We start from the raw sequence: 22,049 nt of genomic DNA, 5'->3' as shown, positions 1-22,049 counted from the left end.
CTTGACTTTCTATCAATGAGAATTCCCTATTGATAAATCATATTTCCATATTATTAAAAAAGTCAGATGAAGTTTAAAAGTTTTCTAAACTCTGGGGTAAAGAGATTCTTTCCAAGCCTAGAAATTAAAAGAAAAAAAATCCTAATTTTATATAGAAGCTAAAAATCCTTGTTAACAAACAAATATAAAACTAAAATAAAAAGGAGAAAATGACGTGAAAATTAAAAAATAATGATATAAAGAGCCTACTCAAAAAATAATACTCATGAAAAGCTGATGTTGCACACACTTTACTGCCTAAGAAGCAGTCACTGTCTCTACTTCTTACATGTTGTAAAAGGCAGATATCCCTTTGTCTTAGAGAAGGTAGGCAGGCCCCCTTTCTACTCTCAAATGGATGAATCATGAATAACCTATGCCAGTCACTGCAATTTCACTCCCGTTTGCTAAGGTGAGGCTATGACCCTATTCTGGTCTCTAAGAAATAACAGGAAATTTTACTGTCACTTCCCAAAGAAAGACTAACAAGGACAAAGCATATTCTGTCCCAATACAAAGTGTGTTCCCCTCCTTATTCCAAATCACTCCCCCACAAAAGAATGAACTATAAAATCCTGTTACTGGTTTGGACATATTACAATCATGAAGATAAACAGCAGAATCCCAGAGATACCATGGACCTAGTTTTGCTACACAAAATGTTAGAAATGCCCATCTCTAGACTTTCTATATAAAGTAATTAAATATCTTTATTTCTTAAGTCACATCCCTCCAATTCATCTACCTATCTCTGCTTTTCATCCATTCTAAGATGCATCTCTTTTGTTCCCTCCAACTCCCAATTTAAAATCTCTGAAATCAGAATACATCTTACCACTAATAATGTTTCACATTTGCTGCCATTTATACATAATTGTGTGAAAACCATTTACATCTTCTGGTAAGACCATGAAAATTCCAAGAGCTGACTGTTTTAGATATGATGAATCACAGAATATCATTTGAGATTAGAATGTATCATATTTGGTAAATATTTTAAAAATTTAATCTGCCTTTTCTAAAACACTGCAGAAAGCTTTTGGTAACAAACGGCTTAACAGAAGTAAATATTTCTAAAAACTGAATTTTAGGGATCCTTCCATATAATGTGGAATTAATCTTCTTAAATATTTGTCTGCTCAAAACTTAAAGTGGTGTTTTCTAGTCATACATAGGTATTCATCATTAATCAGCTTTGTCAGTTCACTTACAGGATTAACAAAATTATACCGAATATTTTCTTGTCAAAAATAGCAAAATTCAACAATATGTTGTTTAGGAAATATATACATAAACACCTATATGAAAGAAAAAAGGGAATAAAAAATCCAAAATTCAGGAAAGGAGTTAACTTGGTGGGGCAATGTAGGAGAAGCAGGGTAGGATCAGGGGCACAAGAGAGGTTTCACTATACTGGTCTTATTTCCTTGTTAGATTGTGGACTCATGGTTTAGGGTTCCTATAATACATTAAAACATAGCTATGAATTACAATTTTGCATTAGCAAATAATAATTTTAAAATACCCTGCCGAAATCCAATAGTATTTCCAGAGGAAAATAAATTGATTTTTCAAATAACATAAGCACTTGAAGAGATGCTCAACATCATTAGGCACTAGGGAAATGCATCAACATCACAATGAGATACGCCTCACCTACAACAATGGCTATAAAACAAAACAAAAGAGAAAAAACAAATGTTGCTGAAGATGTGGAGAAACTGGAATCCATACTGATGGTGGGAATGTAAAATGGGGTGGCTGCTACAGAAAACAGTTAGGTGGTTCCTCATGAACCTAAACATAGTTACCATATGACCCAGTACTTCCACTTCTAGGTATGTATCTAAAGGAACTAAAAGCAGGTATGCAAGCAGATATGTGCATGCCAGTGTTTATCACAGCATTATTCACAATACCCAAAAGGTGGAAACAACCCAAGTGTCCATCAACAGATGAATGGATAAACAAAATGTGGTACATACATATAATGAAATGTTATTCAGCCATAACCAGAACTGAAGTTCTAATACATGCTACAACATGTATGAATCTTGAAAACATCATTATGCTATGTGAAAGAAGCCAGATACAAAAGGTTAAGTATTGTAAGATTCCACTACATGCACAATTTAGAATATGCAAATTCAGAGAGACAACACGTAGATTAGAAGTTACCAGGAGCTGGGAGAACAGGGAAATGTGGAATTACTGGTTATAGAGTTTGTCTGAGGTGATGAAAAGGGCTTGTTTCTTTTTTTTTTGCTGCGCCACGCGGCATGTGGGATCTTAGTTCCCTGACCAGAGATCAAACCCACGCCCCCTGCATTGGAAGCATGGAGTCTTTTTTCTTTTTAAACATCTTTATTGGAGTTTAATTGCTTTATAATGGTGTGTTATTTTCTGCTTTATAACAAAGTGAATCAGCTATACATATACATATATTCCCATATCTCCTCCTCCTTGCGTCTCCCTCCCACCCTCCCAGGTGGTCACAAAGCACCGAGCTGATCTCCCTGTGCTATGCAGCTGGGAAGAGTGGAGTCTTAATCACTGGATCACCAGAGAAGTCCTGAACAGGGTTTGGAAAAAGAGTGGTGTTGGTCATAAACATCATGAATGCAATTAATGCCACTGAATCGCAATTTGAAAATGGTTACAATAGCAAATTTTATGTTATATATATTTTACCACAATTTAAAAAATGTATAATGTAATATACTAAAAATCACTGTGTTGTACATTTTAAATGGTAAACTGTATGGTTTATAAATCATATCTTAAGCTGTTAAAAAATGAACTTTAGAATTATTAACTGTATGTTGGGATTTATTTTCTCTTTTTATTGGTAATGTGATATAATCTCTGAAAAATTGTTTAGGGTTAAATTGTGGAGAACTTCTAATATGAAGTAAAGATATCTGTACTTCATTATCTGGGCAAAGGAGTATGATGATCAAAAGGGAGTGATAAAACACTCATCATTTAGGAAGACATTCAATAATCAACTCTGATTTTTATAGAAGAATACAGAAAACAGGTAGGCCTGTTGTGTAATACTACAGAGTCCAACAAATATTCTAGACAAGAGATATGTAGTGAAAAAAGATGGGGAACAGCAATCAAGATGCTAGTATGACATATTTTTAATTTGAAAAATATGCTGATTAAAGACTAGATAAGCCATTAACTACTTCCTTTTTACTTCTATAAATAAGCAGTATTAGAAAATAACAGCAACAATAAAACGACCATGATAGGTCAGTATACCAGCACAGCCTAAAGATTAACAGCCTTGAAAATTCACACCACAAACATACAATCACAAACACTATTCTTTCCGGTAATTTTCACCCTAAAACAATTACTGAGCACCTATTAAGTTCTCAACATTGCTAACTCCTGAAGAAGAGGACAAAGACAAACATCCCTATCTGACATTTAAGAGGTCACTGTTTAGAGTCAGGAGTCTGACAAATAAAGAATAATTATGATTATAAAGTTTCAAAAATAATAATGCTAACAATAATACAATTAATAAAAATATAAAATGACATGAATTGTCATACATTTTAACATTAAATGCTATAATATGAAATACTTCTACAAAATTTACTTCTACAAAAGCTATAAAGCAAACTGTTCAAACATAATATCATATTACTATGTTGAATAATGTGAAAAAGATCTAAAATATTTTTTCACTTTTTCCCCCACTTAGATAAGAGTTTTTTGGGGAATAAAAAGGCAGTTAATCTAAAAAACTGTTAGTAAGTAACGTTAGGAATGTTAGATGGAAGTAAATTCTAAGTATCAGAATAAATAGCAACATTAAAATAAAGCAGTGATTTACTTGTAATATATTTTTACACTTATGGCCCTTCAATGAACCCTCCAATAAAAAAAAATAAGGTTTAAGTTCATTATCTGTTAATATAATTAGTCCTGAAAACTGTGACTATCCTAGTTGGCTAATTATAACTCCATCTAATAGTTGGCTTTATGTAAGAAGGATGACTATTCAGTTCGTTACCTTGTAATTTCATCATCTCCAAGCACTGCTTTTGAAACAGGTGAATATCTGGCTGGTGATGCTGGTGTCTGACCCAAGTAGGAAGATGTGCTAACATGGTTATCAACAGGCTGAGAAGAAGCTTCAAAATAAAGTAAGTAAAAAAACACTTGAAAAAGGAAACATACCATTCAGTACCACATTTGTGGATTATCAGTTTCAAAGTTAATTAACGTATAATTCATATTTGCTCATTTATATAACAGAATTTGGTAGAGAAAATTTATTTATTAGGTAAAAAAATTAGAGAAGCTCAAGTTTCCAGGTAAAAACTAGTTTAGAAATTCAGATCAGTAAAGCAAACTTATTCCATTTGGTTTCTCTGAGAAAACAGAACTAAAAAGGAGTTTAGTTTTATAATAACTGGAGTTACAATAACTGATTTGCACAATGAAATCCAGGAAAGATTATTCAAAAGAGTGTCACAGGAAAGACTGAAACAAATCAGTCTTAAGTACAATAACTTTATTTTTCTAAGAAGTTATTTTGTAGATCAATGTTTTTAGAAAGTATATATGGCTGACCCCTGAACAACATGGGGGTTAGAAGCACCGACCCTCCAAAAAATTGAAAATGCACATATAACTTTACAATTGGGCCTCCATATCCATGGTTCTGCATCCACAGATTCAGCTAACCGCAGATCTCTAGTATGTACTGAAAAAAATCCACGTATAAGTGGACCCACATAGTTCAAACCCATGTTGTTCAATGATCAACTGTATACTCAAAATCTGATTGTGAATAACGAAAACCAAAAGCTTAAAAATAGGTGGAAAAGACTATGCTTGACAAAGTTTTAGAATAAATTGAGGGACTTCTGGTTTCCAGCTTGGCATATAAGAAGCTTTGAGTCATTACTCTGTCCTAACAACAACTAAAAAGGTGAACAAACTGAAAAATCGACAACCCTTCTTAGATGCTTATGATAGAAGTCATAGGGCAAAACACTGTCCCCCAAATTAAGGAGACCGACAGGTGAATACAGGAAATCACAACTTACTAGAGCAGAAATCTCTGTGGTAACAAGTGCTGGGATAGAGTAACCTGAACTGTAATTAACAAATTGTTGGGGGCTCAGTGTGGATGACTTTGGGAGTCAAAAACTCCAGGGGGACCCCATCATCAGAGACCCCACATTTTGTGAGTTTTACCTCCTAGAACTCTACAGGTTCTCACAGTGAATACTGGAGAAAAATTCTGTCATGCTTCTGGCAGGAGGAGGGGAAAAGGAATCATTTTGAAATATATTAAGAGCATTTTGTTCTTCTTAACAGTCTGTCCTCAGAAGAAACTATTTAACCAGAGCCTCACCTGCTGGGGTTCTGTCAGAGCCCAGTGGAGCTGGGGGAAGGGAAATAACCAAATCTAGCCAATTCTAGCCATCCTGTCCTAAGGGAGCAGAACAGGGGAGAATACTGAGAAGCACCGTGAAGAGCATTGCAGAGGCACAAGGTCACTAAGAGACTGAGACGTAATCACAGGCTTATTCAACACTTTTCCACTCCAACACCTTATCACCATATTACTAAAGGCCTATTTACAGCAGTTCCTTTTATCCAGTACATCATGCCTGGCTATCAAGAAAAAATTACAAGACATACAAAAGGCAAAAACACAGTTTGAAGAGACAAAGCAAGCATAAGAGCCAGACTCATATATGGCAGTGATGTTGGAATTATCAGACCAGGAATTTGAAACAATAATGATTAATGTGCTAATGGCTCTAATGGATAAAGAACACAATATGCAAGAACAGATGGGCAATACAAGCAGAGAGATGAAAACTCTAAGAAAGAAACAAAAAGAAATACTAGAGATCAAAAACTCTGTAACAGAAAGGAAGAATGTCTTTGATGAGCTACTAGTAGTCTGGACATGGTTGAGGAAAGAATCTGAGCTTGAGGATATCTCAATGGCAAACCTCTAAAACTGAAAGGCAAAGAGAAAAAATGACTGGGGGAAATAAAACAGAACAGAATATCTAAGAACCGTGGTAGAATTACAAAAGGTGTAACATATATGTAATAGGAATACCAAAAGGAGAAAAAGGAGAGAAAGGAATAGAAGAAATCTTTGAAACAATAATGATGAGAATTTCCTCCAATTAATGTCAGACACCAAACCACAGATCTAGGAAGCTCAGAGAACACTAAGCAGGTTAAATGAAAAGGAAAGTTACACCTAGGCATATCCTTTTCAAACTACAGGAAAAAAAAAAAAAAAAGGAAGAAAAGCCCTAAAAAAAGTCACAGGGGAAAAAAACCTCACCTTACTGATAGAGGTGCAAGGTAAGAATTAACATATGACTTCTCCTCAGAAACCATTCAAGGAAGACAGTGGAGTGACAGTGGAGTGTTAAGAGAAAAAACTCACCTGTGAAATTATCCTTCAAAAGTGAAGAAGAAATAAAGACTTCCTTAAACAAAACTTGAGGGAATATTTATTGCTAGTATATCTGCCTTTTGAAATGTTAAAAGAAGTTCTTTAGAGAGAGGGGACGTTAGTAGGTCAGAAACTCAGTTACACAGAAAGAAAGGAAGAGCACTGATGAAGAAATAAGCAAAGGTAAAATAAAACTCATTTTTCTTATTCCTGATTGATCTAACAAATAACACTTTGTTCAAAACAATAGCAATACTGTATTCGACTATTTCTGTGTATACATTTATGTATAAATGAAATGAATGTCAGCAATGATACAAGGGATGGGAGGGAGGAATTAGGATTATTTTGTTATTATAAGGAACTCACACTACCCGTAAAGCTGTACAGTGTTACCTCAAAGTGGAATTAGATTACTACACATGTATATTGCAAACTCTAGGGCAACCACTAAAAAAAAGTAAAAGAGAATGTAACTAATACACTAAGAAAGGAGAGAAAACAGAATCACGCAAAATGCTTAATTAAAGCTATAAAAGGCAGGAAAAAAATGGATAACAAATACAGGAGCAAAGAACAGGGCAACAAATAGAAAAGAGTAGCAAATATCATAGACATTAATCCAACTATATCAATAATCACTTAGAACATCAATGGCCTAAATGCACCAATTCAAAGACAGATACTGTCAGAGTGGGTCAAAAAACCAAGACCCAAGATATACTGTCTACAAGAAAGCCAATTTAGATATAAAGGCCTATATATTAATAGTAAAAGGATGGAGAAAGATATACCATGCTAACATTAATCAAAAGAAAGCAGGAGTAGTTATATTAATTTCAGACAGAGAAGACTTCAAAGTAAGGAAAATTATCTGGGTTAAAGAAAGGCATTTCTTAATGATAAAGTGGTCAATTCTCCAAGAAGACATAATAATCTTTAACACCTAACAACAAAGTGTCAAATTATGTGAGGCCAAAACAGATAGAACTGAAAGGAGAAATAGATTAATCCACACCACTTTATCAGAAATGAACAAATATAGCAGGCAGAAAATCAGGAAGGACACAGCTGAACTCAGTAACATCACTAATCAATTGGATATGATGGACACCTATAGACTACTTCATCCAACAACAGCAGAACACATATTTTTCTTAAGCTCCCACATAACATTCACCAAGATAGTCCATGTTCTGGGTTATGAAACATACCTTAACAAATTCAAAAAAAATAGAAATCATACAATGTCCATTCTCAGACCACAGTGAAATTAAACTAGAAATCAATAACAATATGATAGCTAAAAATCCCCCAATAAATGGTGATTAAATAACACAAACACACTCCTAAATAATGCTTGGGTCAAAGAAGAAATCTCTGGAGAAATTTAAAAAATGTTTTGAACTAAATGAAAATGAAAACACAACCTATCAAAATCTGTGGGATACAGCAAAAGCAGTGCTTAGAGGGAAATTTATAGTATTGAATGCATATATTAGAAAAAAAGAAAGATCTAAAATGAATCATCTTAGCTTCCACCTGATAAAACTAGAAAAAGAAGAGTAAATAAAATTCAAAGTAAGCAGAAGGAAAAAAATAATAAAAAATTAGAGCAGAAATCAGTGAAATTAAAAACAGGAAATCTGGGCTTCCCTGGTGGCGCAGTGGTTAAAAATCCACCTGCCAATGCAGGGGACATGGGTTTGAGCCCTGGACCAGGAAGATCCCACATGCCGTGGAGCAATGAAGCCTATGCACCACAACTACAGAGCCTGTGCTCTAGAGCCTGCGTGCCACAACTACTGAAGCCCACGTGCCTAGATTCCGAGCTCTGCAACAAGAAAAGCCACCGCAATGAGAAGCCCGTGCACTGCAACGAAGAGTAGCCCCTGCTCGCTGCAACTAGAGAAAGCCTGCATGCAGCAAGGAAGACCCGACACAGCCAAAAATAAATTAATTAAATAAATAAATTAAAAATAAATAAAAACAGGAAATCAACAGATTAAAAAAATCAATAAAACCAAAAGTTGGTTCTTTGAAAAAGATCAATAAAATCAATAAACCTTCAGCCAGGCTAACTAAGAAAAAAAGAGAGAAGACAGAAATGAAAGAGGGCACATCACTACAGATTCCATGGAGATTAAAATAATAGTAAGTACTACGAAGAACTCTATGCCCACAGATCTGATAATCTAGATGAAATGGACCAATTCCTTGAAAGACACAATCTGCCAAAACTCACAAAAAAGAAACAGGCAATCTGAACAAGCCTATATCTATTAAAGAAATTGAATCAATAATGATAACCTTCAGTGGTGAGTTCTACCAAACTTTTAAGAAAGGAATTACACCAATTCTCTATAACCTCTTCCAGCAGACAGAAGCCAAGGGAATACTTCCTAACTCATTCTATGAGGCCAGCATTATCCTAACAAAACCAGACAAAGAAATCATAAGAAAAAACCCTCTAGAACAACATCGTTCATGAACATAAATGGAAAAATCTTCAACAAGATATTAGCAAATCAAATCCAACAATATATAAAAAGAATTATACACCACAAGCATCTGGGATTTATCCCAGGTATGCAAGGCTGGTTCAACATTCAAAAAACAATATGAACCATCACAACAACAGGCTAAAGAAAAGTCACATAATCATATCAATAGATGAAGAAAAAGCATTTGATAAAATCCAAAATATCAATTTATAAGAAAATCTCTCAGTTAACTAGGAATAGTGGGGAGTATTGTCAACCTGATCAAGAATACTCTACAAAAATCCTACAGCTAATATAATACTTAATGGTGAGGAGCTTGAAGCTTTACCACTAAAATTAGGAGCAAGTGAAGGATGTCTTAGTTAATGCATTAACATAGGAAAAGGAAACAAAAGGTATGTAGATTGAGAAAGAAGCAATAAAACTGTCTTTGTAGATGTCATGATTGTCTATGTATAAAATCTGAGAGAACTGACAAAAAAAACTCATGGAACTAATACGCAATTATAGCAAGGTTACAAGACATATTGTATATATTAACCTTTATACAAGGTTAATATATAAAGTTGACTGCTTTCCTGTATACCAGCAATGAACAAGTGAAATTTGAAATTTAAAACACACTACAATTTACATTACCATCCCCTAAAATGATATACTTAGGTATAAATCGAACGATCTATGTGAGCAAAACTACAAAACTCTGATGAAAAGTATCAAAGAAGAACTAAATAAATCGAGAGAGAGCCTGTTCATGGATAGGAAGCCTCAATACCGTCAAGATATTAGTTCTTCTCAACTTGATCTACAGCTTCAATGCAATCCCAATCAAAATACCAATAAGTTATTTTGTGGATATTGTCAAACTGATTGTAGAGTTTATATGGAGAGGCAAAACATCTAGAATAAACAACCCAATAATGAAGCAGAAGAACAAAGTTGGAGGGCTGATACTACCTGAGTTCAAGACCTCCTAAAAAGCTACAGTAATCAAGACAGTGTGATACTGGCAAAAGAAAAGGAAAATATTAGATCAATGGAATATAACAGAGAATCCAGAAATAGATTCATATATAGGCAACTGATCATTGATAAAGGAGCAAAGGTAAACACAATGGAGCAAAGGCAGTCTTTTCAACAGATGTTATTAGAACAACTGGACATCCACATGCAAAAAAACAAAGAATCTAGATATAAACCATGTGAAAATTAACTCAAAATGGATCACAGACATAGTAAAATCCCAAACTATAAAAATCCTAGAATATAACATAGGAGAACATCTTGATGATCTTGGGTTTGGCAATGGTTTTTTAGATATAACACCAAAGGCACGATCCATGAAAGAAAACTGACAAGATAGACCTCATTAAAATTAAACATTTCTGCTCTGCGAAAGACACTGTCTAGTAAATGAAAAGACAAGCCACAGACTAGGAGAAAATATCTGCAAAAAATATATGTGATAATGAACTTTAGCCAAAATATGCAAAGAGCTCTTAAGACAATAAACAATCCAATTTAAAAATGTGCCAAAGACTCTTAACAGACATCTCACCAAAAAAGATATACAGATGGCAAATAAGCATATGAACAGATAGATACTCCTTATCATATGTCATCAAGGAAATGCTTATTAAATCTATGTGATACTGCTGAATAACTATTAGAATGGCTAAAAACCAGAACACTGATAACACAAAATGCTTGTGAGGATGTGGAGTAACAGGAACTTTCATACATTGTTGGTGGGAAAGCAAAATGGTACAGCCACTTTGGAAGACAATTTGGCTGTTTCTTATAAAACTAAACATATTCATACCATATGATCCAGCAATTGAACTCCTTGGTTATTTACCCAAAGGAGTTAAAAACTGATACACATTACAAGGTGAAAGAAGGTTTGTTTGTTTTTTCAAACATCTAGGCGTTCTTTAATTCAAAAGTTTATGGAAAACTTTAGCCTGTGCTGTATTTTAAAATATTTACTGAATTGTTATCTCAAAATTGACAAAATCAGCAGAGGGCTTAATTAATTATTTTAATTGTTTTTAAGGAGTTTGAGGCTTTTTGGTGTAATTTGGGTATTTCAATTGGACATATGTGATATATTCAATGCCATTTTGTGAGTTCCAGGTAAATTGGAAATGTTAATCAAATTATCTAAAATGTATTTTATGAAAAGTAAAATATGACGTATTTATTTTTTATTTTTAATTTTTATTGGAGTACAGTTGATTTACAATGTTGTGTTAGTTTTAGGTGTAAAAAGTTAAGATTTTAAAAGGCTACATATTGTATGATTCCAACTACATGACAATCCGGAAAAGGCAAAACTATGGAGGCAGTAAAATGATCAGTGGATGCAAGAGGTTAGAGGGGAGGGAGGGATGAATAGGCAGTGCACAGGATTTTTAGGGCAATGAAGCTACTCTGTATGATACTGATGGTGGGTACATGTCATTATACATTTGTCCAAACCCATAGAATGTACAACATCAAGAGTGAACCCTAATGTATACTATGGGCTTTGGGTAATGATGTGGCAATGTAGGGTCATCAATTGTAACAAACGTACCACTCTGACAGATGTTGGTAATAGGAGAGGCTATGCAGGTGGGACATTTCTGTACCTTTGCTTAATATTTTTGTGAAACTAAAATTGCTCTAAAATATAAAGTCTATTAAAAAAAAAAAGGACATGCCCTGACACCAGCTCAGATCTGTCAACCCAATTTATAATTATTGTTTTTAATGCACCATAAAAGAATGGAAACTCGGTAAAAAACAGGAATAAAAAATAAGCAAACATTATTTATTGGTTCATTTCAATAATAAAAAACATCATTATAGTTCATCGACTATAATTCTAGTGAGAGCTAAGAACAGAAAATTATAAAGCTATTCCTGACCCAGGTAAGCAACACATTTCAGTTGTAACTTCCAAAAGCACTACACATCTGAATTATGTGCATATTATCAAAACACATAGAAACAGTATTTAACTTTCTTGAGGTATTAACTATGATAAAGTTACTAGGCATTTCAAAATCTAGCTGTAATATTTATTATTTAACCATGAATCTCTTCTTTCAATACATTACCGAGTGCCTTCAATGCACAAAGCATTATAACACCCACTGGAAAAATAAAAATGCAAGGATCATTACTTCAAATTACTATAGTGGCCAGATAGGTTACATATATGAGTGAAGTAACCTGAGTGAAAGACAGTAGGTAGTAACTGGAAGTATGGTGTACTGGAAACAATTATGTGCTATCAAAAGGAGATAGCATCTATACATCTCTTTCTGTAGTCATACAAAAAGGAAGAAGTCTATAATGTCTATTAATACTATAGGGCTTAGAAGTCCAGAGCCATCTTTGATTTTATACGTTTGCAGTCTCCAATAGCAATTTCTTCCCGTCCAATTCATATATAAGATACTCTTCTGCACTTGAGCCAAAGGATTTTCTACCAATGGCTCTTCTGAAGTCCAAAGTCTTTCTTGGGTGATATGTAAGAGTATCTGTGATTTTCAAGGGAACCGGCATGTTGCCCTAAAGCAACAGACATGGATGTGAACCATTATAATCACTAGCCATTTAAAGTCCAGAGTTTACTGATTTTTTACTCAAATTTCTTTGCTGCATTATCAAGTTTGGCTGAAACAAACAAACAAACAAACCCAACTGGGCAAGAAATTCAGTCAACTGCTCAAGCCAGAAAATGTACCTTTTCCCCACCATATCCAGACTGTACCTTTATTCAATGGACCTTTTCTGAAGGAGTCATTCTCACATGTAAGGCATAGTATCTCATATGGCAGGAACTAAAAATTAATGTTCCTGTCAAAGAAATGACTGCCCAAAGAATGATTAGTTAAAACAGTGCTATTTCCTATATCCCAAATCCTAAGTAAAAAGATTCCTCAGAGAACTACAAAACAAGGGAGGCTAAATTACTATCCTTAGATATCAAGATTAATGACCCAAACCCTCCAAAGTTTAGGAAAGAAGCCAAGTGGAAGAGCTTAAAGTAAAAGCAAGAAGAGAGCAGTGGCCAAATCAGAAGTTTAACAAGGTCTTCCACCTGAAGAGAATATAAATTAAAAGTGAAAAGATATATAAATGCAAAAGCATGAGAATTTTAATATCATCAAAGCAACTATGTTCTCTATCAGATCCAATGAACTTTTTTTTTTCAGTAATAAACCTTTTATTCCTGGGTACCATATTTTGGCTATTATCCATATGTGGATTACAGCTATAAGAGTGTGACCCCATCTGAAATTTATGGTCATAACTTAAACTACAATTCTGTGCTTTTCTCCAGGCACGTTCTGCTTTTTAGGGAGCAGGAATGGATGAAGACACCAGGTTGAACCAGGGTTGGGATTCTGCCAGTGAAGATGGAGAGGGCAAGAAAGTAGAAGATATATGCAATGAAGTGAATATTACGACAAACCAAGGAGGCTAAGTTAAAAAAAAGTAGACAAGTAGAAACACAAGGAGACAACCAAGTAATGGTGTCAAATGATTGAAGGTCAAAATGAGGATGAACTGTTAGAATAGGAGTAAATAAACTGATGTATGTAGTCAGAGAATGGGATGATTTAAATCAAGATTTTTGGAGGTGGTGAAGGTATTGACGATGATAAGATCTAAATTACTGTCTTGGAAGCAAGTATCTGAGTTGGAGTGGAAGGCAGGAGAGCTAGAAAGAAAGAGATCAACAAAGAAGCCAGGATGTTGAATGAATCAGTGCGTATTTTGGCTGGACATTACTAAGAATGACAATGTGAATGTGTATCAAAGGACAATGGGCCCGACACTAAAATCTTCAGTGACTAAAGCCAGATTGATGAGGAGGAAACTACATGACTAACAACATAAGGGACAGGCAGGTAAGTTGAACAGTCTGATGGCAAGGGCTTCACAAGAGCTGACAGGTAAAAATCATTTATGTAAAAAGTTTTCAAATACAAATGCTTTTTAAAACACAAATAAGTTACTTATGAATTGCATCTATAGTATGAGCATGGATTGTAAGTGTACAACAAAAGTCATAAGAAGATAAACAGAAGTTGAACTAGCAAGGTAAACTTCAACTTTTTCACAATATTCTATTAGTTTCAATAACAGATGGAAAAAAAGGGACGAAATATCCTACATATGCCTATAGGGAAAACAATTAATCATTATTTACTACGTAAATAATCTCTTTAGGACTAGCTCTGCCATTTTTTAAATGTCATTTTATATCAAGAGATAATTCAATAAAATGTAACATTTTTTCCAGTTCAACATATTTTTAAGAAGAAGCCTGGCTATTTGTATATTTGGCCATAATCAGGATGCCAATTCTCAATCTGTGGAACAACTGGGACATAGCTGTCTTGAACAGATAAAGCAGCATAATAAATAAGAATAATTAAATTGGTGAATAAAAGAGCTTACCATTGAATTTGCATCTCCTAATAACAAATAAAAATACATCAAGCCCTTATATAAAGCTTCTGTGAAAGACCAAATATATGGAAGAATTTTAAACAGGTAGTAAAGTTCTTTTCTGACACAAATGATGTGTAAGACATCATCTCTGTCCATTAAAAAGACTGAATACTATTAAGAAAATAATTCAGTTATACTTGAGTAATTAATGAATCAATGAGCAGATAATGAAGATGCATCACTGGAGGACAGTATATACACTTTAAAATATAATTTGTATTTAGCTTCTAATGATTAATGATTGTAATGAACTTTTTGACATTTTAAAACTGGAAACATTGCCACTTACAAAATCACAAATATCTTTAAAATTCTACAATTTAAAAAAGGTAAACTTGGAAAAGCAGATTATAGAGTACATTTATGACCTTTATTACACATGGATGATTCTAGTATTGACTCAACATACCAAACAAATAAAATTTTCATTTTTCAAACAACATGAACACATTAAGATATATATTTAAATCTCATCTCGGCTTGTACATTAAAAAAGAAAATCAAATAGGAAACTTAAAATTATATAAGCACTTTCATTACAGTTCATTTCTAGGCAATACAATTGTACTGTGCACAAACAGAGTTAGGTAATACACTAAGAGCTTGAAGTACAAAGATAATATCTGTGCTTACACAGTTGAGAGTACAGAAAAGCACAAGTTTTACAAATATTTTAAGTTACTGTTTCTCAAAGTGCAGCCCATGAACCAGCAGCATCAGAAGAATCAGAATTGCCCTGCTTGTTAAAAGAATTAATTGCTTGTTAAAGTATATTTCTGTGCTCCATCCAAAAATTATTAGAATAAAACAAGAAGCCACATTACTTGCAAATACCTTTGGTGACTGTTACTTATATAAAAGTTTGAGAATCAATGCCTTAAATGTTAAAAGTAATTACTGCTATGAAATTACAGGTGAAAAGATGAAAAAGCCATCTCCATTTATTATTATGAAGATTCTGACTTAAAACTGGTTTTTAAAATGATTAGGTTAAAATGCTTTATAGTTCTTTTAAAAATATTTGTATAATGTTTAAACTTTATATTGGGAACTTTCATTAAAATACATCACATCTAAGGGGAAACAAGATTTAAGCAAACAGACTTACAGTTGGTGATATCAGGTGGTGCGTAGCCATCATTCATATACATACTTGTGGGTTTTGCCACTTTCAAAAAAACAAAATCAGATGTGTTCTTTAAGGCAGTTACTGCTTCTTCATGAGTAACCTCTTCTAAACACACACTATTCACCTAAAAGAAAATCCCAAAAGTTTTACTTCTTCCTTCCCACTTGGAATGTCATTTTTCCCCCCCTTATTGCTCTGGGTAGAATCTTTGGTACAATGTTGAATAGGAGTGGTAGTTTGTGTCTTTCTAGGACTTTGCCCATTTCATCTAAGTTATCTAATGCGTTGGTAGAGTTATTCAAAAATAAAAGTATTCCCTTATGTTCTCTCTTTCATTCCTACTTTTAGAAATTTGGTCTTTTTTTTTTTTTTTTTTTTCCTGGTCAGTCTAGCTAAAGGTTTGTCAATTTTGTTGATCTTTCCTAAGACCCGTTTTGGTTTTGTTGATCTTCTCTACCAACATAGACAACATGGTTGTCCTATTTCCTATATTGTTAATTTCTGTTCTAATCCTTTCTCTTCTGCTAGCATTAGGTTTTAGACTGCTCCTCTTTTTGGTAAACATTTTTTTTAAAAGAAATAAAACACTAAATGTTTCTAGTGTTTTAAATTACAGTGCACTAAACAAATGTTCATTTTAGTATATTTTCCATTTCCCTAATATGTGACTTTATAATCGACTGCAGGAGACTTTTAAATGTTTTGATGAAAACTTCTAAAGGTCACAGAACAATCCTGACTTTCCCCACTGATTACTAATTATGCTTCGCAGGATTTCAACTGCATGGTCATTTTTATGGTCCCACCCTACTGTGTAGTGAGGACTTGCTGCATTTTGAAATACACAACTGTGGTATACTGTTCTTCTGATGGCCTGAAATGAGACATTAGTAACTGTGATACAAAGAGAGGGTTAATAAATGCCACACATTAGAACTGTCTTCTTGGAAAGCTCACTCTGGCATGTACCTCCTGGAACCTGGCCACCACTTTGTGAGAAGCTCAAGTTAGCCATGTGGACAGCCCACTGGAGAATTGAATACCTGGCTAACAGCTCCAGCTGAGTTCCTAGATGACAGTCAAAACCAACCAGTCCACTGTATGTGAGCCAACTTGGAGGTGGACCCCTGGCCCTAGTTGAGCCACCCCAGTAGACATTATATGGAATAAAGACAGGCTGTCCTGGCCAAACCTACCCAAATTGCAGAAGTGTAAGCAAATAAATAATTGTTGTCATTTTAGCCACTAATTTTTGTTTTTTCTTTTTCTTTTTTTTTTTTTTTTTTTTGCGGTATGCGGGCCTCTCACTGCTGTGGCCTCTCCGGCCGCGGAGCACAGGCTCCGGACGCACAGGCTCAGCGGCCATGGCTCACGGGCTCAGCTGCTCCGCGGCATGTGGGATCTTCCCGGACCAGGGCACGAACCCGTGTCTCCTGCATCGGCAGGCGGATTCTCAACCACTGCGCCACCAGGGAAGCCCTGTTTTTTCTTATGCAGCATTAGATAACTGATAAAAGAGCTGACAAGATTTGCTGAGGGATTCAATGTGGAGTGGGAAAGAAAGAGAATGATCCTAAAGTTTTAGACTTGGGGAAATTAGAAGGATAAAGTTCCCGTTTAATGAGATGTGAAAATTATGCAAAGAGCAGAATTTTGGGGGGCAGGGTGGGGGTGGGTTGCCATGATTTGAAAGTTCATTTTTAGATACAGTTGTACTTCGGTATCTGTGGAGGAATGATTCTATAACCCCACTACCCCTCATTACCCTCCTCGAGGATAAAAAAAATTGCACATTCTCAAGTTCCTTACGTAAAATGGCATAGTATTTGCATATAAGCTACACCCTCCCTTATACTTTAAATCATCTTTAGATCACTTATAATACCTAATACAATATAAAAGCCATGTAAATTCAAGTATTGCCTTCTGGGAACTTTCTGGAATTTTTTTCCACCAAATATTTTTGATCTTCAGTTGGTTGAATCCACAGATGTGGAACCCATGGATACAAAGAGCCAACTGTATATTATATTTGAGATGACTCTTGAGACATAGAGAAGGAGACTGAAGTTCAGAAAACAATACTTATTACTATCATGTACAATAAGACCCAGTAAGTTATTTGACCACCTATCAAAGAGAGAATATGTTCAAGTATTGAGTCCTGGATCACTTCAATGTTTAGAAGTTGGGGAGAAGATGCACCAAAAAGGAGAATGAGAAGGAATGGCTGGTGAGCTAAGAGGAATAGCAAGATAGAGGGTGACTATCAGGCAAACTGGAAAGAGTGTTTTAAGAAGGAAGAAGGTGTGTCAAATGCCTGATACATCAATTAAGGTGAGAATTAAGAATTGAATAATTTCAGTGGAATTATGGCAACAAAAGCCTCCCTAAACGATAAATCAGCACGAATTTCTGGCTCCCTACCCCTAAAATTGATTCTGGAAGAAGGTTAAAGAAGACACAGTATCTAAGAAATTAAAAATAAAAGTGAGAAACGTAGCGGAGAAAGAAGGTTGTTTGGAACTGGTGTGTGTTGGCGGGGGGGTGTATGCGATGATGAGGGAGTGTTGGTTGTAGCTTGGGGGAAAGAGTGGCAAGTCATAGCTGTGAGAGGCTAAGTTAGAGAGAAGCAGTTGAAGGACAGTTCCTTCCTCCTCCCTATCATTAACTCAAAAATAATTAGTTGCTCTTCCTAGCAGAATTATTAAAAAAGGGCAAGTAAATAAGTAGGAGATAGACCAAATCACCACTATACCAGACTTTGTTTGTATGCCTTTTCAGATTCACTTGAGCCTACGTGTCCACTAGGCTTTGGTTGCTTGCTTAGGGGAGAGTCCTAGCTACTGCTACTCTCATATTGTTCCCTACCATTATGAGCTCTTTCAACTTTTCTGGAGTAAAGGCTGGGCTTGGGTATGGCTGACGTGTTCCACATAGTGAGAGCTGTAACATATTAGAAGACCACATGTGACCTGTCTAGACCACGAGGCTCTAGCTCTTCTCACAACTTCTGGGTTCAGGGGAAGTGCTGTGCCAGAGTGTGGGAACTGGCTTTCCTAGCATTTGTCCAGAGGGGCTGGGTAACACAGTTGAGAAATCTAGCACAGTTAACCCCCGTGGGGGTAGACTCTAACTAACAAGAGACAAGAGACTAAAAGGGGTCAGTAGATAAAATCCTTTTTTTTCCCTGGATGGCTGGATCTAAGGTTTAGCAGTTCCACATTGCCAGCCTGGGAGACTGTCCTACATGACAAGCAAACAGCTACATTTTCTTATGAATTATAGCCAGCTCAGAAACATAGTACGTTGTATCGGCTTTCCTTCATTCTCTGCCTCACTTTTCATTTTCACTCACTCTAGCTGCTCTGAAGTTATACCTCCCAATAATACTTTAGCAGAGTAGCTTTTCTTCAGGTTTTATTTTTCTAGGGAACATGAACTAAAACAGTTATTGATGAAGGTTGGATAAATAAATTGTGATACAGTCTATAGTCCCAGAATAGAATATTATGAAGAGGGTAAATGAATAAATCTCAGCTCTAGGCAACAATATGGATAAGTCTCAGTAAAACAATATTGAGTGAGAGAAGTATTAAAAAAGACTATACACAGCACAATAGCCTTTAAAATTTTTTCAAAACAAACACTACTAAACAAAACATTTAGGAATATATATGTATGTGATTAAGCAATCTTTAAAAAACAAAGGAATGAGGAATACAAATTGCTGATATTCTAGTTCTTGGGTTGGGTAATGACTAGCAGTTTTTACTATATTATAAATAAAATAATTGATTAATTAATTAAAGTAAGAAAGGGAAAAACAAGGTCACACATGAACAAAGGATGATGATGTTATGAACCTAAGGATTACGACTAAACAATTCTGTGCATCCAAGCCCCTGAACAGAATGAAAGAAAAAGAGAGGGGAGCTAGTAGAGGAAATGGTAGTGGCAAATAAAGAATCATTTTTCAGGTTTTGACTAAAGCAAGGCTAGTATTCACTCATGTAAATATCATTTAAACATTTTTGGCATGTAGAAATTCAGTCTGTCAGAAAAAAAAGACATCAAAGTGATTTTTAAAACAATGGATTTCTTATACTTACTGCTAAAAGTTTATCTCCAATCTGAAGTTTACCATCTTTATGTGCTGCACCTCCTTCAATTATTTTGGTTACATAGATGCTATTATCCCCAGGAATATGCTGATTTCCAACACCTCCAGCAATGCTGAACCCAAGACCTATATGGAAAACACTCGTTTTAGAATTTCACCAATATATGTAAACTTATATCCAAATGACTGAAAACTAGAAGGTGATTAATTTCTCCAAACTAATATTTTTTAAAATAGAAAATAATCTATTTACCTATTTTTAAAATCCTAAGTATTTTGTAATCAGGGGCAATTACAAATATAAGTGCTCCTATAGTTAAAAATGAGTACCTTTTTACCCCCAGGTTACTTAAAAAAAAAAAAAAATATATATATATATATATATATATATATATTTAATTTAATTGGCTGTGCCAGGTCTTAGTTGTGGCACGCAGGATCTTTGTTGGGCCGTGCGGGATCTTTTAGGTGCGGCATGCAGGCTCCTTTAGTCGTGGCATGCAGGATCTAGTTCCCTGACCAGGGATCAAACTCAGGCCCCCTGCATTGGGAGCGTGGAGTCTTTAGCCGTTCGACCACCAGGGAAGCCTCCATGCCCCCGCCACCCAGGTTACTTCTTAAAGTGTCTTTATAAAATGCATTTGTTTGTTAGTTCAAAGAGATGGTGTAAAATTGCTTCACTTTTGTTTCCATCATAATTGCACTTCTTACTAACACTTTTAACACTTCCACAAGATTAAAACAGAAAAAAAAATTGGTGGTGGGCAGAACTAACAGCTTCAGAAATGGAGATGCTTCTTCTCTTTTCAATATTCTATGAATTAATTTTAAGTAAGGAACTTCAATAATTCATAAATCCCATAGCTTTAACACCAAACCTGTAGCTCCCTATGCATTTTTCCATGAAGCCACAAATTAGAATCAATATTTCCATTTATCCTCAATCCCATTCATGTTTTCAAAATTCAGATCACATCCTACCAGTCTTCACTGAAGATGTAACTACTAATGACATGTTCATAAATATTTTTTCTTTTAGCCTGTGTATCTGCATTTTATGTACTTTGTAGATTAATGATTACAAGTTAATATCAACACTACACATGACTGCAAAATGTTTGCACAGTATCCTACTTAAGACAAAAATCAGTAGAAATAACACAGAAATTCTAAAAATTCACTAAGTTCTACAGATTACCAGCATTGTTAATCTTAGAATGTGTCATAAATTACTTCATAGTTACATATCACTTAGAGATTTCTTACTTAATAATTTGTCTTTGTTTATTTCATACCTTTAGGACCTTTAATGAGCTTTATTTCCATTATTTTTTCTGATACTGGTTTCCGTCTTTTTACATACAAGCGTACAATAGATCCCGCTTCTTTCAATGCTTCAACTGCTTTGCTATGTGTCACATCACGAACGTCTACTTCATTTACTCGCAATATACAGTCATTGACCCTGAGGAAAAAAAATTAAAAATTAAGTATCAAAAATTTAATATCAATTTTTCTTTGCCAATTTTCTTTTCTTGAGAAGAGAATTATTTACTAGAATTATTTATAAGAAACTGCATGTTAAATTCCAATGTATCAAAAACTCATATAAATACAAACATTTCCCAAGGGCCGGCAAAGGAAACAATGCAAATGATAGATCATTATACAAAAATATTAAATAATAACAACAGCTATAATTTTTTTGTTGTTTTTGGCTGCGTCTGGGTCTTTGTTGCTGCACATGGGCTTTCTCTAGTTGCGGTCAGTGGGGGCTACTCTTTGTTGCAGTGCATGGACTTCTCATTGCGGTGGCGGTCTCTTGTTGAGGAGCACAGGCTCTAGGCACGTAGGCTTCAGTAGCTGCAGCACACGGGCTCAGTAGTTGCGGCACATGGGCCTTAGAGGGCATGGGTTTCAGTAGTTGCGGTGTGTGGGCTCAGCAGTTGTGGCTCGCAGGCTCTAGAGCGCAGCCTCAATAGTTGTGGAGCATGGGCTTAGTTGCTCTGCAGCATGTGGGATCTTCCCGGACCAGGGAGAAAACCCATGTCGCCTGCATTGGCAGGCAGATTCCTAAACACCGTGCCACGAGGGAAGTCCCAACAGCTGTAATTTGTATGATTACGTATAGAAATTAAGATATTTTAGAAAAACAGCAAATATTTATTTAGCACTAACCACATGTTAGGAACTTCTTTTAGTGTTTTAACCCTTACAACAATCTGTAAGGTAGATACATGTTTATATCCCCATTTTATAGACAGAAAAACTGAGGTACAAAGT

The 22,049-nt window shown here is 34.9% G+C and overlaps 1 protein-coding gene across 25 annotated transcripts in view; it reads right to left on the bottom strand.

Annotated features, from left to right (window-relative positions):
* The window catches only part of DLG1 (discs large MAGUK scaffold protein 1), a 313,869-nt gene that overhangs the window by 97,950 nt on the left and 193,870 nt on the right, over positions 1–22,049 (bottom strand). For all 25 annotated transcript variants that reach the window (XM_067034266.1, XM_067034270.1, XM_059064880.2 and 22 more), the window contains 4 exons: positions 21,062–21,231; positions 19,756–19,892; positions 15,623–15,767; positions 4,073–4,193 (listed from right to left, as the gene is read on the bottom strand). In XM_067034266.1, the coding sequence (XP_066890367.1) occupies positions 4,073–4,193; positions 15,623–15,767; positions 19,756–19,892; positions 21,062–21,231 (573 nt within the window). The remainder of the gene's footprint in view (positions 1–4,072; positions 4,194–15,622; positions 15,768–19,755; positions 19,893–21,061; positions 21,232–22,049) is intronic.

The sequence above is a fragment of the Kogia breviceps genome, chromosome 5 (genome assembly GCF_026419965.1).
Source record: "Kogia breviceps isolate mKogBre1 chromosome 5, mKogBre1 haplotype 1, whole genome shotgun sequence".
NCBI classification, from domain to species: Eukaryota; Metazoa; Chordata; class Mammalia; order Artiodactyla; family Physeteridae; genus Kogia; species Kogia breviceps.
The sequence above is the reverse complement of the archived record's forward strand: the minus strand, read 5'-3'. Positions and strand labels throughout refer to the sequence as shown.